Source organism: Talaromyces rugulosus, chromosome III, assembly GCF_013368755.1.
Source record: "Talaromyces rugulosus chromosome III, complete sequence".
Taxonomy (NCBI): domain Eukaryota; kingdom Fungi; phylum Ascomycota; class Eurotiomycetes; order Eurotiales; family Trichocomaceae; genus Talaromyces; species Talaromyces rugulosus.
The window spans coordinates 3347503-3359829 of record NC_049563.1 but is presented as its reverse complement, the minus strand read 5'-3'; the positions used below and the strand labels follow the sequence as shown (position 1 = coordinate 3359829).

At 47.4% G+C, this 12327-nt stretch overlaps 4 protein-coding genes across 4 annotated transcripts; 2 read left to right on the top strand and 2 right to left on the bottom strand.

Annotated features, from left to right (window-relative positions):
• Positions 1-162: 162 nt before the first annotated feature.
• Positions 163-1440, bottom strand: TRUGW13939_06032 (uncharacterized protein; the record flags this gene model as incomplete). The annotated part of the gene is made up of 1 exon (XM_035489189.1): positions 163-1440. The coding sequence occupies one exon, from the start codon at positions 1438-1440 to the stop codon at positions 163-165; it is 1278 nt and encodes a 425-aa protein (XP_035345082.1).
• Positions 1441-2324: 884 nt separating this feature from the next.
• TRUGW13939_06031 (uncharacterized protein) lies at positions 2325-3421 on the bottom strand (the record flags this gene model as incomplete). The annotated part of the gene is made up of 4 exons (XM_035489188.1): positions 2325-2645; positions 2701-3056; positions 3119-3187; positions 3247-3421. The coding sequence occupies 4 exons, from the start codon at positions 3419-3421 to the stop codon at positions 2325-2327; spliced, it is 921 nt and encodes a 306-aa protein (XP_035345081.1).
• Positions 3422-3745: 324 nt separating this feature from the next.
• Positions 3746-4676, top strand: TRUGW13939_06030 (uncharacterized protein; the record flags this gene model as incomplete). The annotated part of the gene is made up of 2 exons (XM_035489187.1): positions 3746-3794; positions 3850-4676. 2 exons carry the CDS (start codon positions 3746-3748, stop codon positions 4674-4676), a joined length of 876 nt encoding a protein of 291 aa, XP_035345080.1.
• Positions 4677-5567: 891 nt separating this feature from the next.
• Positions 5568-12235, top strand: TRUGW13939_06029 (uncharacterized protein; the record flags this gene model as incomplete). The annotated part of the gene is made up of 7 exons (XM_035489186.1): positions 5568-6051; positions 6115-6259; positions 6315-7037; positions 7111-10364; positions 10418-10518; positions 10571-11886; positions 11938-12235. 7 exons carry the CDS (start codon positions 5568-5570, stop codon positions 12233-12235), a joined length of 6321 nt encoding a protein of 2106 aa, XP_035345079.1.
• Positions 12236-12327: the final 92 nt, after the last annotated feature.

Sequence of the window (12327 nt, the reverse complement as noted above, 5' to 3'; positions counted from 1 at the left end):
GTTTAGCGGTTTTAGCATTTCTGTGCATACTTTAGAGACATTGAATGACATGATCATTATTGAGATAACATTGAAATTCATGAGTAGGCCCGAATGCAAGGGCAAGTATCATTGATATGACATTTGAACATTGAGTCGTAAGTACATGTAATATCTAATATACTAGTCCATGTACTTGCAAACAGGCAGTCGATAGTTATCCACAACCCAATATGGACGTCGTACTCCTGACCATTCACCATCGAGCTTCGGCACCGCAATATCTTCCCACTCAATATCAAACCCAGCCTCAAAAACATCCATTTCCACAACTTTCTGATACACATCGTAACTGATCTGGCGGTCCGCACCCATTCCATTAAAGAACCCCCACAACCCACTCGGCTCCAACAGACCGATGACCTGCTCAGACAAGAATTCGCGAAAGGCGGCATACGATTCGGCAAAGGTATCGTAGTAGATTGCCTCAAACATGACTCCTTCTCCAACCAGCGTCGGAAGAATATCTTGCCATCGGCCTTCGTGGATAACCACGCCGGGCTTCTCGTGCCACCCTTTGCTCTTCATTTCGGCAACGACTTCGGCATGTGCTTCGACGATGTGATGCGCTACAGGTTTTTGGCCTTGGAAGAATCCGTCAATAATGCCCATTCCGTGTCCGATGTTGAGGACGCGTAGACCTTCCTGAGGAAGAAGTTTGCGGGCGGTTTTGGCCATGATATCGGTTTCCCATGCCATCATAACGCCGTTTTGGTCGTCGTCAAGCAGGCGGTCGTTTTGGAAGGTTAGGTTTGACTGGAGATATCTGCTGTTTGAGACATCGGGCTCGGCGGCGGCGGCGGCAGTAGTAGTATCTTCTTCTGTAGTTGGGGGTTCTTGCGTAGAAGGCTCATCGGATGTTTCTTTGGTCTCTTCCTCTCCCTCCTCCTTCTCATCCTCATCCTCATCATCATCCTCATCATCATCCTCAAGCTCTTCATAGCCCTCCATGTAATTCAAAAGCATCTCTGCGCGCACCCCAGCATCGACCATGAGTTCATATAGTTCCGTCAACCCCAACCTCCTTGCTAAGCAGCCCGGTGTCTCATTTTTATTGTCCAGATCATTCCATATAGCTCCCTCCTGCAGGAGAAATTTGACTGTATCTCGCGCCGCTGCCAACGTATTTTCTTCTTCTTGCTCGGTACCCTCGTTTGACTTTACTCCATTCGTCGCGGATCCATCTTCGTCGTCGTTGTCTCGTTCACACGCTGCGATTGCGGCGTGCAATGGTGTATAGCCCGTTTCTGGGTCTTTGATATTGACTGGGTTTTCTGCTCCGACGTTGTTGGACCTGGTAAGCTGTCGCAATTTGGCAAGGTCGTGTTGAGACGCGGTGAGAAGGAGTTCTTGCACGTCGAGGTCGACGTCGATCATCTCGAACCGGATATCTTCTGCCATGATGCTTTTGCAAACAGACTGAGGGTGCGCTGGTTCGATATAAATTATATATAGCTGACAATCAGCCCTGGTGTCTGTAAATAATTAAGAAAAGGAAAAAGAAAGTTGACCTCGTTGTCTGAGAGCAGCGCACGCGGGGTGAAGGAAGTATTCTTTTTGATTCAAAATAAAAATCTTATCGATAACGAAAAGCCCCACCACCACCATTATATGCAAAAAACCAGAAGCCAATTACTGTCATGAAAAGTTACCAAGTGATGTTATTTAGCAGTAGTTTAAGCCGCTATTGGAATGAATAATTTAGGTGTAAAAGCAAGATTAATGCATGTTTTGATGTACCAGCTGCACATGTGTGTTTTCTTGGCTCAAGCAGCTCGCAGCCTGAATGCATACACTCACTCTCAAAGCGTCTTTTCATAACGTGTTCCTGCTATATTTCAATACTGTTGCATTTAGTTCCTTGTCATGGAGCTTATTACTGTATTTAGAGAGAAGTTGGAATTTACCTACCTGCAAACAGTCAACGCAGTGGCCACGATGCTGTAACACCGTTTCTGAAGCCGTAACAGCATTTAATGATTATTTAACGAATCAATTGATTTGCCACAACCGCAGAATAATTTCATATAGTTAGTTCCATGGTAAATGAATTGAGCTCGGCATACGCATATTGAGAAGAGAAGGAATATCCTATTTCATTCCCGTGATAACGAGAAGTCATAGTACTACATTAGTACCAATGTCAGACTATTTATACATGATGGGTTCAATACAACAGATCAGAAACAACAGAGATTTTTTTGTTTTCAACAAAGTAGAGATAGATATCAAATGATCAAACGACTGAATCAACCCCCCTCCTTTGTCATTGGCGCCTTTTTTATTTATTTTTCGTTGTCAGGATTGGCATTGACATTCAGACCCAGGCCTTGAGTGTCAAGGTATAGCTTGTTCTTGCCAGATTCTTGAAGGATTTGAGCAATGTTGCGTGCGTTCTCGATGCGACGAAGTTCGACGTAACTCTTGCTCTTCTTGATGGCGTCACCAATGAGCTCGGCGGAACGGGCTTCACCCTGAGCGCGGACGACTGTCGCTTGCTTCTCTTGCCGGGCCTTGTCGACCACGAAAGCAGCTCTCTGTGCATCTTGCTGGGCCACTTGCTTGGCTTCGACGGCAGCGGTGAATTCGGGGGAGAAAGCGAGATGCTAAGCAGTGTTAGATGTTTTGCTTTTTCTTTTTTTTTCAACGAAGAAAACTCACAGTCAATGAAACATCATCCAGGGTAATGTTGAAGCGAGCCGCTCGTCGGGCCAAGTTATCACGAACAAGACGAGCAACGTTCTCTCGCTGCGTGATCAGTTGACTAGCATTGAACTGGGCGACGACGCTCTTCAGCACTTCGTTGACAATAGACGGCAAAACCCGCTCATCAAAATCCTTTCCAAGTGTCCGGTAAATCTGAGGTAGTGCTTCGATTCGTGGTCGGGATAGAACACGGCATGTGATGTTGACCATCTGCAAGTCCTTGGTTCCGGTCAAGGAGGCGACGTTTCGTGGCTTTGCGCGGACATCGTATACGACCGGAGTCTCGATCCAGGGTATCTGAAGATGCGTTCCTGTAACACAGTAGAGTATAAGTCTCAATGAAAATGAATATCGGTGGTGGATGTGCTCGTACCTTCGCTGTAAATGTCTTTTTTCACACCAGATAATCTAGAGTACTTGATGGCCCGGTGACCACCGTCGACTGTTTCAGGCATCGTTAGCACCCGTTTTCATGACTCCAACGATCCCATGATGTCTCACCGTTGAAAAGAGCGGTTGACAGCGCATATCCGCCAGCTATCAAGGCAACAAGTGCAACAGCCGGACCTCCAATAGGCGAGCCTCCGCCAAATTTGAATCCACCACCGCCGCCTCTCGCGCGGTTCTGTAGAATCACCTGAAGCCTTTCCCACTGTTCCCGCGGACTGCCGGCCATTTTGGTTGATGAAACGAGGCGATTTGAAGGGTGCTGTTGTGGCAAGAGTGGAGATCTCGAGCTTCTGCTGCTGACGGAGAACATGCTTCATTCGAGGTTGGCACGGGTGCTGTCCCGATGCGGCCTAGCCTAGGCGGAGAAGCTGGGCATTACTCCTGCAAGCTTCTTTATCCCCACACGACACGCTTTGTGAGGCAGCAGCTGCTTTTTGTTTGCGATTTGGCTGTTGTTTTTTCGAATCAATTCTGCTCTGTAGACCAAGGAGCGCGTCAACCCATAACAATACACTTCGAAACAATATCAGACGAATAAGCTTCGCGCATAATGCCTCCAGGAACAGGGAAGAGCGTCTTCCTGGGGAATATTCCCTACAGTAAGTTGGAAGCTGGTTTCGCTTGCAAGGTGTATATATATTAACAAAGATTTAGATCTCACGGAGGAGCAGGTCAAGGACATTCTTAGCACAGCTGGAACGGTCACCAAGTTCAGGCTCATGATGAACCCGGAGACAGGCAAGCCCAAAGGATACGGGTTTGCCGACTTCTCAGACGCCGACGCTGCTGCTTCGGCAGTTCGAAATCTGAACGACTATGAGATCATGGGACGCAAAATCCGAGTGGATTGGCCTCATAACAACGAAAAGGACTCGGTCCCAGAGGACTATTCAGAATCGCAGCCGGTATATCAACAACAGCCGATGCAAAACCCGAGCTCTCTCCCTCCTCTACCACCGGGTGTGGAAATCCCGCCGCACCTTGACTGCCCCAATGCAATTTCTCAAACGCTATCGCAACTTCCTCCGAACCAACTGCTGGACGTCCTCTCACAAATGAAATCGTTGGCAGTCACGGATCCGGCGCGGGCAATGGAACTCCTCAGGACCGCACCACAACTAGCATATGCTATTTTCCAAGCTCTACTTCTCATGAACCTCGTCGACTATAGCACACTTGGCTCTGTGGTTGAGCAGGCGTCGCAGCCAACAGCTCCGCCGGCAAACCAGCCCTACCAACAACCCTATGGAGCAGTCCCAGGACAGGTGTCAACTCCACCCATTCACAACACCCCGTTTGCACCACCGCCGCCGCAACAACCTCAGCAACCCGCTGCAGCTCCTCAGCAAATGCCAGGGCAGGAAGAGCTACTGCAACAGGTGCTAAGCATGCCACAAGCACAGATAGATGCTCTGCCGCCAGTCGAGCGCAGTCAAATTCTTCTACTACGGCAACAACTACTACAGGGGGGCATGCGATGATATTTGTTGTTGTTCCCTTGGAAAATTCAAGTAAAATTCGTTTTTAGGGTCGTTTCGTTTTTATATAGGCATCGTATCGGCGGCGGAATTGGGCTGGCGAACTGGCGCAAGTTGGGACTGATTGATTTAAGATCTCTTTGCAATGTATTTATATCAAGACTCTGTTCTGTTGACCTTGACTTTCAATATGAATACCCATTTTTTTTGTTCCATTTATCAGATAAATTTGCCATGGGACAGAAAAGAAAGTATTTTCTACCAGGAAATATGAACAGTGAAGACAAGTCAGATTCAAGAACTGGGGATTGCACTTCAGGTGATTGTGTTTGTGTGTTTGTTTTTGCTTATTTCACACTCTCTTCTGTTTGTTTCTTATAATATGTTAAATATAAACTTACTTGCTCTACAGAAAGAATGAATACTCATTAAAACTAGTGAAAAATACTCACAACTAGCCACTAGGTCATCGTCAACCCTGTTCACCCACCCTCAATAGATAATGTTTGTATACTCACAACCCTCACCCAACCTCATCGCCATGGCAGCACGCCATGCTATCTCATTTGTAATAAAAACGCACAAAGAGGAAGCGGGGCCAGCATGCCAGAATTTTCTGCCTCTGAGGATTTTTCTTTCTTCTCCTGTGACACTCATCCACAAAAATTTCCCATGGTGTTGTTGTATCCTCACCACCTTTTCTCCTTCAGACTCCATTACTCACCAATACACAATCATTTTTTTATTATTTGTATTCTCGGCGCAGAGGAAGAGTTAAATCATACCTTGAACTTTTTAATTTTTCTCCATACAGAGCTTGTGCTGCACCTAAACTGTATCTCGCTGAGCTATTTGGGCTGCCCTGAGTGAGGTTTGGCCAAAGGCACTACCACCATGCCTCCTCGTAAAGCTCCTCAAGCCACTGGACGAAAATCCATGTCACAGAATACGATCAAACGCAAAGCACCAGAATCAAGTTCTGACTCAGATTTCGATTCAGACTCGCCCAGTGTAAGGAGCAGCGATGGCGAGGCAGACGTAGCTCGCCGCACAGCAGCAGGCCCTTCAAGTGTCCGAGTTGTAAAGACTCGCAGAAACAAAAAACAAAAAGTGGAAGAGCCGCCGCTGTCTGAAAGTGAATACATTGAGATCGATTACATCGACCAAATGAAAACCAGGTTTGCGCCGAAGAATGGGTTAGCAGGAGATTTACCGCCTCTTCACGACCTGGATGAGATATTCCAGCAAATCACTTTGCATGCTGTTGGGCAAAAACTCGGAGATGTCATCGACTCCCTTGATGGACGCAAGCTTCGTGTAGCTACCATGTGCTCAGGCACGGAAAGTCCGATATTAGCTCTCGAAATGGTCATTTCTCGTAAGTGGGCAATACTCCAAATATCCCAATCTTATTGTCACTAACAACAGTGACTATTCATAGAATTTAAACGACTTGGAGTTATTTCATTTCAGTTCAAACATCTGTTTAGCGCCGAGATTGTCGAGTTCAAGCAAGCTTTCATCGAGAGAAACTTCCATCCTCCCATTCTCTTCAAAGATGTAAAAGAGCTGCACCAGAAAGAAGCGTATGTGAATGACAGTTTTGAAAAGAAAGACAACCCTGCTAACTTCCTGGAATAGTCACACCGCTTATGGTGCGAAACGTGAGGTACCAACAAAACCCGACCTTCTTGTTGCCGGCTTCTCCTGCGTGGATTATTCGAATTTGAACAACTGGCGCAAAACATTCGGTCAACGAGGTGAATCTGATGACACTCTCCGGGCTGTCTTAGCATACTGCGAGGTCCACAAGCCTAGGATAGCAGTCCTCGAGAACCTCAGCAACGCACCGTGGAGTCAGATCGGACCGGCTTTTGAAAAGATCGGATACCACTTCCGCAGCATGAAAGTAGATACCAAGGATTTTTACCTGCCACAGACACGAGAAAGATGCTACGCGCTTTGCATTCAAAAAGCTCTAGCACCCGATGGCGCCAAGTTGCTTGAGGAATGGACTTCTGTTTTCAAAAGTTTCAAGCGTCGAGCAAGTTCCCCCTTCACCGAGTTCATCGATGCTGATGACGATGTGATAGAGAAACGAAAGACCGAGCGGGTTTCTCGAGTTGAACCCAAATCGACAACAAACTGGTCTCTCTACACCATCAGACACGCAGACGTGCGCAGAGAGACCACTTTTGGAAACGGAAGGCCCCTCACGCACTGGCAAGAGGGCGGAAAATGCCGGCCGGCCACATGGATGGATCGACCATGGTTCTTTTCTCAAGTGGAACGAGTTTGGGATACAATTGATGTCAACCACTTGCGTACCTTGGCAATACATGGCTTTGATAACAGTTTCAAGGTGTAAGTTTGCTGCTATTTGACTCACTCACAACAAAAATCTAGAAAAAATGATTGCTGATTGATTTGTTCATAGCCGTTGCATCGACATTTCTCAAGGTGTTGATCGTGACACCGACAATAGACCGATGGGAATCATCGGATGCATCACGCCTTGCGGAATGTTATATGCCACAGCTCGAGGCAGCCAAATCCAAGGTCGCGAGCTCTTGATCTTGCAGGGAATGCCACTCAGCCGTTTATCTCTGACTCGAGAGACACAATCTCAGATGCAAGACCTAGCTGGCAACGCAATGAGTACCCCCGTGATTGCATCTGCCATTTTGTCTGCGATCATAGTGTCACGTTCGATTCTCGTGCCTAAGCCCGATGCATCCACTCTTGTTATTGAACAAGGCAATGACAGCTCGCCAGATCCCTCGCTTATGAACACATACCTCGTGGCCGATCGAAGTTTCAATACGTCGATCAGACTCGAGAGGAACTTTATCTCAAAGCTCAAAGCGCTTGCCGGGCTAGCTGCTAGCCTTTGCAGTTGCGAGGGGTCGGACGGAGTGGCACGATACGGGCTCTATCAGTGTCAAGACTGCAAGGTTACAGCCTGTGCAGTATGCGTTGCTAATCCAATTCACAACTATCAGGCTATTCCTGTGTCTCAACTCATGCTTCGAATGAAGCCAAAGACAATTCGTGACTTGCTCTTATGGATGTTACCAGCCATGATAAAGCCTCCAGAGTTACCAACGACCATGTATGAGGCGATGTCGAAAGAGTATATGGCGAATGATGAAAAGAGTAGACTTGTATGGAATCAATTTCGCGAGGCCGTCACTCGTGCCTGTGGTGATAGTTGCTTTTTCCAGTCGATCAAAAGGTCTCAAGTGTGGAAAGTTCTATACGAAGGCTGTAATTCGATTCTCCATGTGACGATTGATTACCAAGGTTTCCATTGGTGCCTGTACGCGAAACCGCCATCCAAAGAGCCCTCCAGAAGTTACATCAGAGAGGTTCTGCGTCACCCAATTGCAAAAATGGACAATTTCTATGACCGTGGCTCTATCCTGGCTGGAGATTGGCGGATCTGTACCCCTTTATCACGCAAGGAGAAAACAATCACAATCCGAGGTTCTGGGAAATTGTCACCTTCGTACGAAGACGTGTGTGGCCTCCCCGGAGAAGGGCCGCACCGAAAAGTGTGGAGTCATATTATCGTTGAATGCGAGGATGAAGTCGTGCAGGATCTGGCAATGGATATTCGTGGCCAGTACGAGCGTATACCCAACTGCGGCGGAGCGTCACAGTCACTTCATCGACGAGTCAATAGCACGGACAACCAGCAACCTCTTTATTTCTTCTTAGATCCGCGTCGATTGGGACCCTCACAACTTGATTCGTGGGTGTTTTCTCCGAGCCCACAGAGAAAAGCAGATGACTTGGAGCGAGATGTCGTTTTGAAACTGGACAATAAATGGGAGTATCAACAACTCCTGTCCTCTGATTCGTGTTCCGTCCGTGGTTCTCATAGGCGTTGGGTGAATGCTGGTTATATGAGTTTGACCAACACCAGCGATGAAGTTAAAGTTCGTAGTAGGATTCTCCATGCAAGAGTGGTACTTGATATCCAATCTTCGAATTGTTACGATTGCTATCTTCCCCTGGTCGCCGTATCCGCAAATATTTTCCCAGAATCTCGTGTACCGTGGAAGCGATGTCGAAACTGGGAAGTAGTAGACATTAACAACTTTGACGAGATGCAAAAATTCTCTTGGATATGGTCACGATTCATAGCCTGGTCGCCACGTACGAGTTGGGAAACAGTGAGAAACGCCAGGATGGAGATGTGTCAGCGCTGTTCTCCTAAAAAGCCCAGAATGGCTTGGACAGTCATCCGAGGAAGAGAGCGTCCTGTTGAGGATCCTGTTGATGGAGCCAGGTGCGAGCGTGACTACAAACTCAGGCCCTGGCCATTCCGCCTCTTCTCAAAAATTCAGCCTCAAAGCAACTCTAATCCTAGTGAGACTGGCCATATGTGCATTGGATTGAACATCAAAACTTTGTTGCATCGAGCATGCCGGATAATTGCCCACCGGCATAACGGCAGCACGTGGATCGAGTTCTTTTGGCGTATGACGGACAACGATGACTCGGATTTAACACGACCAGGAAGCTTTCGAGTGTTGAACAACCAAGACGGCCGAAGAGCGGAGCATCCTCCAAATTTCAAAGTTCAGCTGAGAGAGGATCAGTTGCGTTCCCTTCACTGGGCATTGTGTCGTGAATCTGATACCATGCCTCCATTTCCCGAAGAAGAAGTAGAGGAAGCAATTTTGAAACCTCTTAACTGGAGAGCGGAGGCGAAGGTCATTGTATATCGCAGAACGAGAGGCGGAATTCTGGCGGACCAAGTCGGATTCGGCAAAACTGCTGTGATCTTAGGGTTGATAGACATCCGGCACCGAGGAGATGTGATTGAGGCAAAGCAACCATGCGAGAATGCTATTCCACTCAAAGCTACTTGTATCGTAATCCCCGACATCCTTTTCGACCAGTGGCAAAGTGAAATTGAGCGATTCCTTGGGAAGGATCATTACACCGTCCTGTGTATTGGAAATATCCAGACACTATCGTCCACTCCAATAAAGCAATTCCAGCGGGCTGATATCGTGCTTGTTTCATGGTCGGCATTTTCAGGGGCACCTTATTTTAAAAAGCTGGAGGATATTTCCGGTGGACCACCCCCGCCCAAAGCGAACAATGTGCGAATGTTCGAAGCCTGGTTCGAAGATGTTTCTGGGTCAATCGAGTCACAAGTGAAGACTTTACAGGCTGAGGGCTCAGAAGCCTACTTGGAAGCGATCAAAAAGAAGCAAGACTTGGTCTGGGGTACGGACGCTTATAATCGCTACTTGCCATCGAGAAGATTGAGAGGAAAAGCCGCAGAAAAAGCTGAGAGTGGCCCTTCTGTCACTCTTCCAGGTCAGCCTAGAAAGGGAAAGAAAACAGACACCGGCAAATCATCACCGGACCGGATGCACGAGTTGCGCAAGAAATTTGGTATTTCAAAGAATAGCAACACGTCAATGGGCGATGTCGAGGGAACTGTTTTTCATATGTACCGGTTTCAGAGGCTTGTCATAGACGAATTCACGTATCTGAACCCAGACCGACATGCCTTGTTGGCAACCCTCAAAGCACGCTCACGGTGGATTTTGTCCGGAACGCCTCCTATCAAAGGCTTTGCAGCAGCAGAACGTATGGCCCGATTGATAAATGTATTCATCGGAAGGCCCGGTGATGAAGATTACGACAAGGCCAAGTATAAACGTTCAGGTAAGAGCCCAAACCAATGAATGCGTTCAGGAAGCATTAGCTCACCACTGCAGAGTCCGAAAATTTTCATTTTTTCACCGAGCCACCGAGCGAAGGGTGGCATTTCCGCCGGAATTGCCTCGCTCAACGTTTCATTGATGTGTTCATGCGTCAGGTAAGAATAATTGTCAGTATTTTATGGCCTGGCTAGCTGACGAGAATTTCAGAATACCCCGTGCATACCTAGAATCAAATGGCGAACACATTATGATGCGGTGACTCTGTCAGCTGTTGAAAGGATTTTATATCTCGAGTTGAAGCTGTACTTTGAATCGTACAACCCGCAGGCCAAGATGGAAAAGAGGGAAAAGTATGGCCATGACCAGCGCGGAAGAGTTAGCGAGATTGTGGATACGTGCAACACCCCTGAAGAATGCTTGGTAAAGAGGTCTTCGATTTACGCCGCTCTGCCCGAATGGAGCTCTGCTACTGCCGGTATCACAACAGTAAAGCAGCTTGTTGAACATAGATTAGAGGTGGTTACCACTATTGGCTCTGAAATAGCAGCACAACTCAAAGCTGTCTCATGGCTATATCACCAAATTGGACAGACCGATCCTCGTTTCGATGCTCTGATGTCAAGCATCAACTCAAATGACTATGGTGATAATACCATTTCAAAGACGGCTCGTCGACTGATTGATCACGCCCTTGAATACTACCAGGAAGATGACTGGAAACATTTCTGGCTTCTCCCCGGCTCAAAACCGCCCAAGAAAGCAGCTCCGGCCAGCGATGTGAGCGAAGATGACACAAGTGACGAAGAATATAGCGAGGATAGCGACCATAAAGAGAGTACGAATTCCGGGAAAAATGTCAAGAAACGGCTAAAGTCACTTGCTAAGAGCGAAGGACTCAAACCACGACCAGAAGGGACATCAGATAGGGAGAAAGAGTTGCGGCAATGGGCAAACAAGGCTCGAGTGAACATTCTCGCCTTGGTTGAGCGTTTTCGGTCTTTGAGATTTGCACGAGCTGCTTATAAATTTCAAAGCACAGACGCTACAGTGTCCTGCCATGGATGCGGCCGCAGGGCACAGGGACTCTCCTCTCAGAAATACTGCGTACTGGGTAAATGTGGACATGTCGTTTGCCCAGGCTGCCTCACCAGTGTTCAAGAAAACAAGACATGTGCTGCTGACCAGTGCCGTGCGGCAGTGGATAGAGAATATGTGGTTCCAGGAGCCTATTTTAGAATGTGCCAGCCTGTCGAAACCCCTGTATTTCCAGGCGGAAGTAAGCTCAAAGCTTTGATCGAACTTTTGCAAGATCGCACCAGAATTCCTGAGACCGACCAAGTGATACTTTTCATCCAGTTCAAAGATTTGGAGCCCCTGATCACGTCTGCTCTTGAGACTCGAGGAATATCTTATGTGTCTGTGGGTATGTCTGGACGCAACGCGCGTAATAAAATCCGGGAATTTTCAGCGAAGGAAAAGAGAGTGGCTATTCTTCAGCTGGGAACAGAGAATTCTGCAGGCTTGTAAGTTTAGCTCATTTTTTTGATGAGGGTTCTCACTGACATTCCCACCAGAAACCTCCAAAACGCGAACCACGTCATCTTCTTTGGCACATTCGCTGCGACCAATATGTACGAATATCAGAGCGCAATGACCCAATCGAGTGGCCGCGTGATTCGCTTCGGACAGAAGAAAGAAGTTCACATATGGAATCTGCTCGCTTTGAACACGATGGAAGTCGGAATTCTTCAGATACAAGACGGACGAACTCTTGTCAGGCATGCCAATGGCGAATATGAGCTCATCTCGGACGACCAGCTCCAGAGGGATGATACGAGAGGTTTTGAAGTTCCTACTTTTGATTGGAAGTAGGTGTATCTTGGCTAGATTTCTTTCCTTTTGGCAAACCGGCAATTTGCATTGATTCAATTTGTACCGTGTTCTCGTGGTTTTTGTGTATTTTG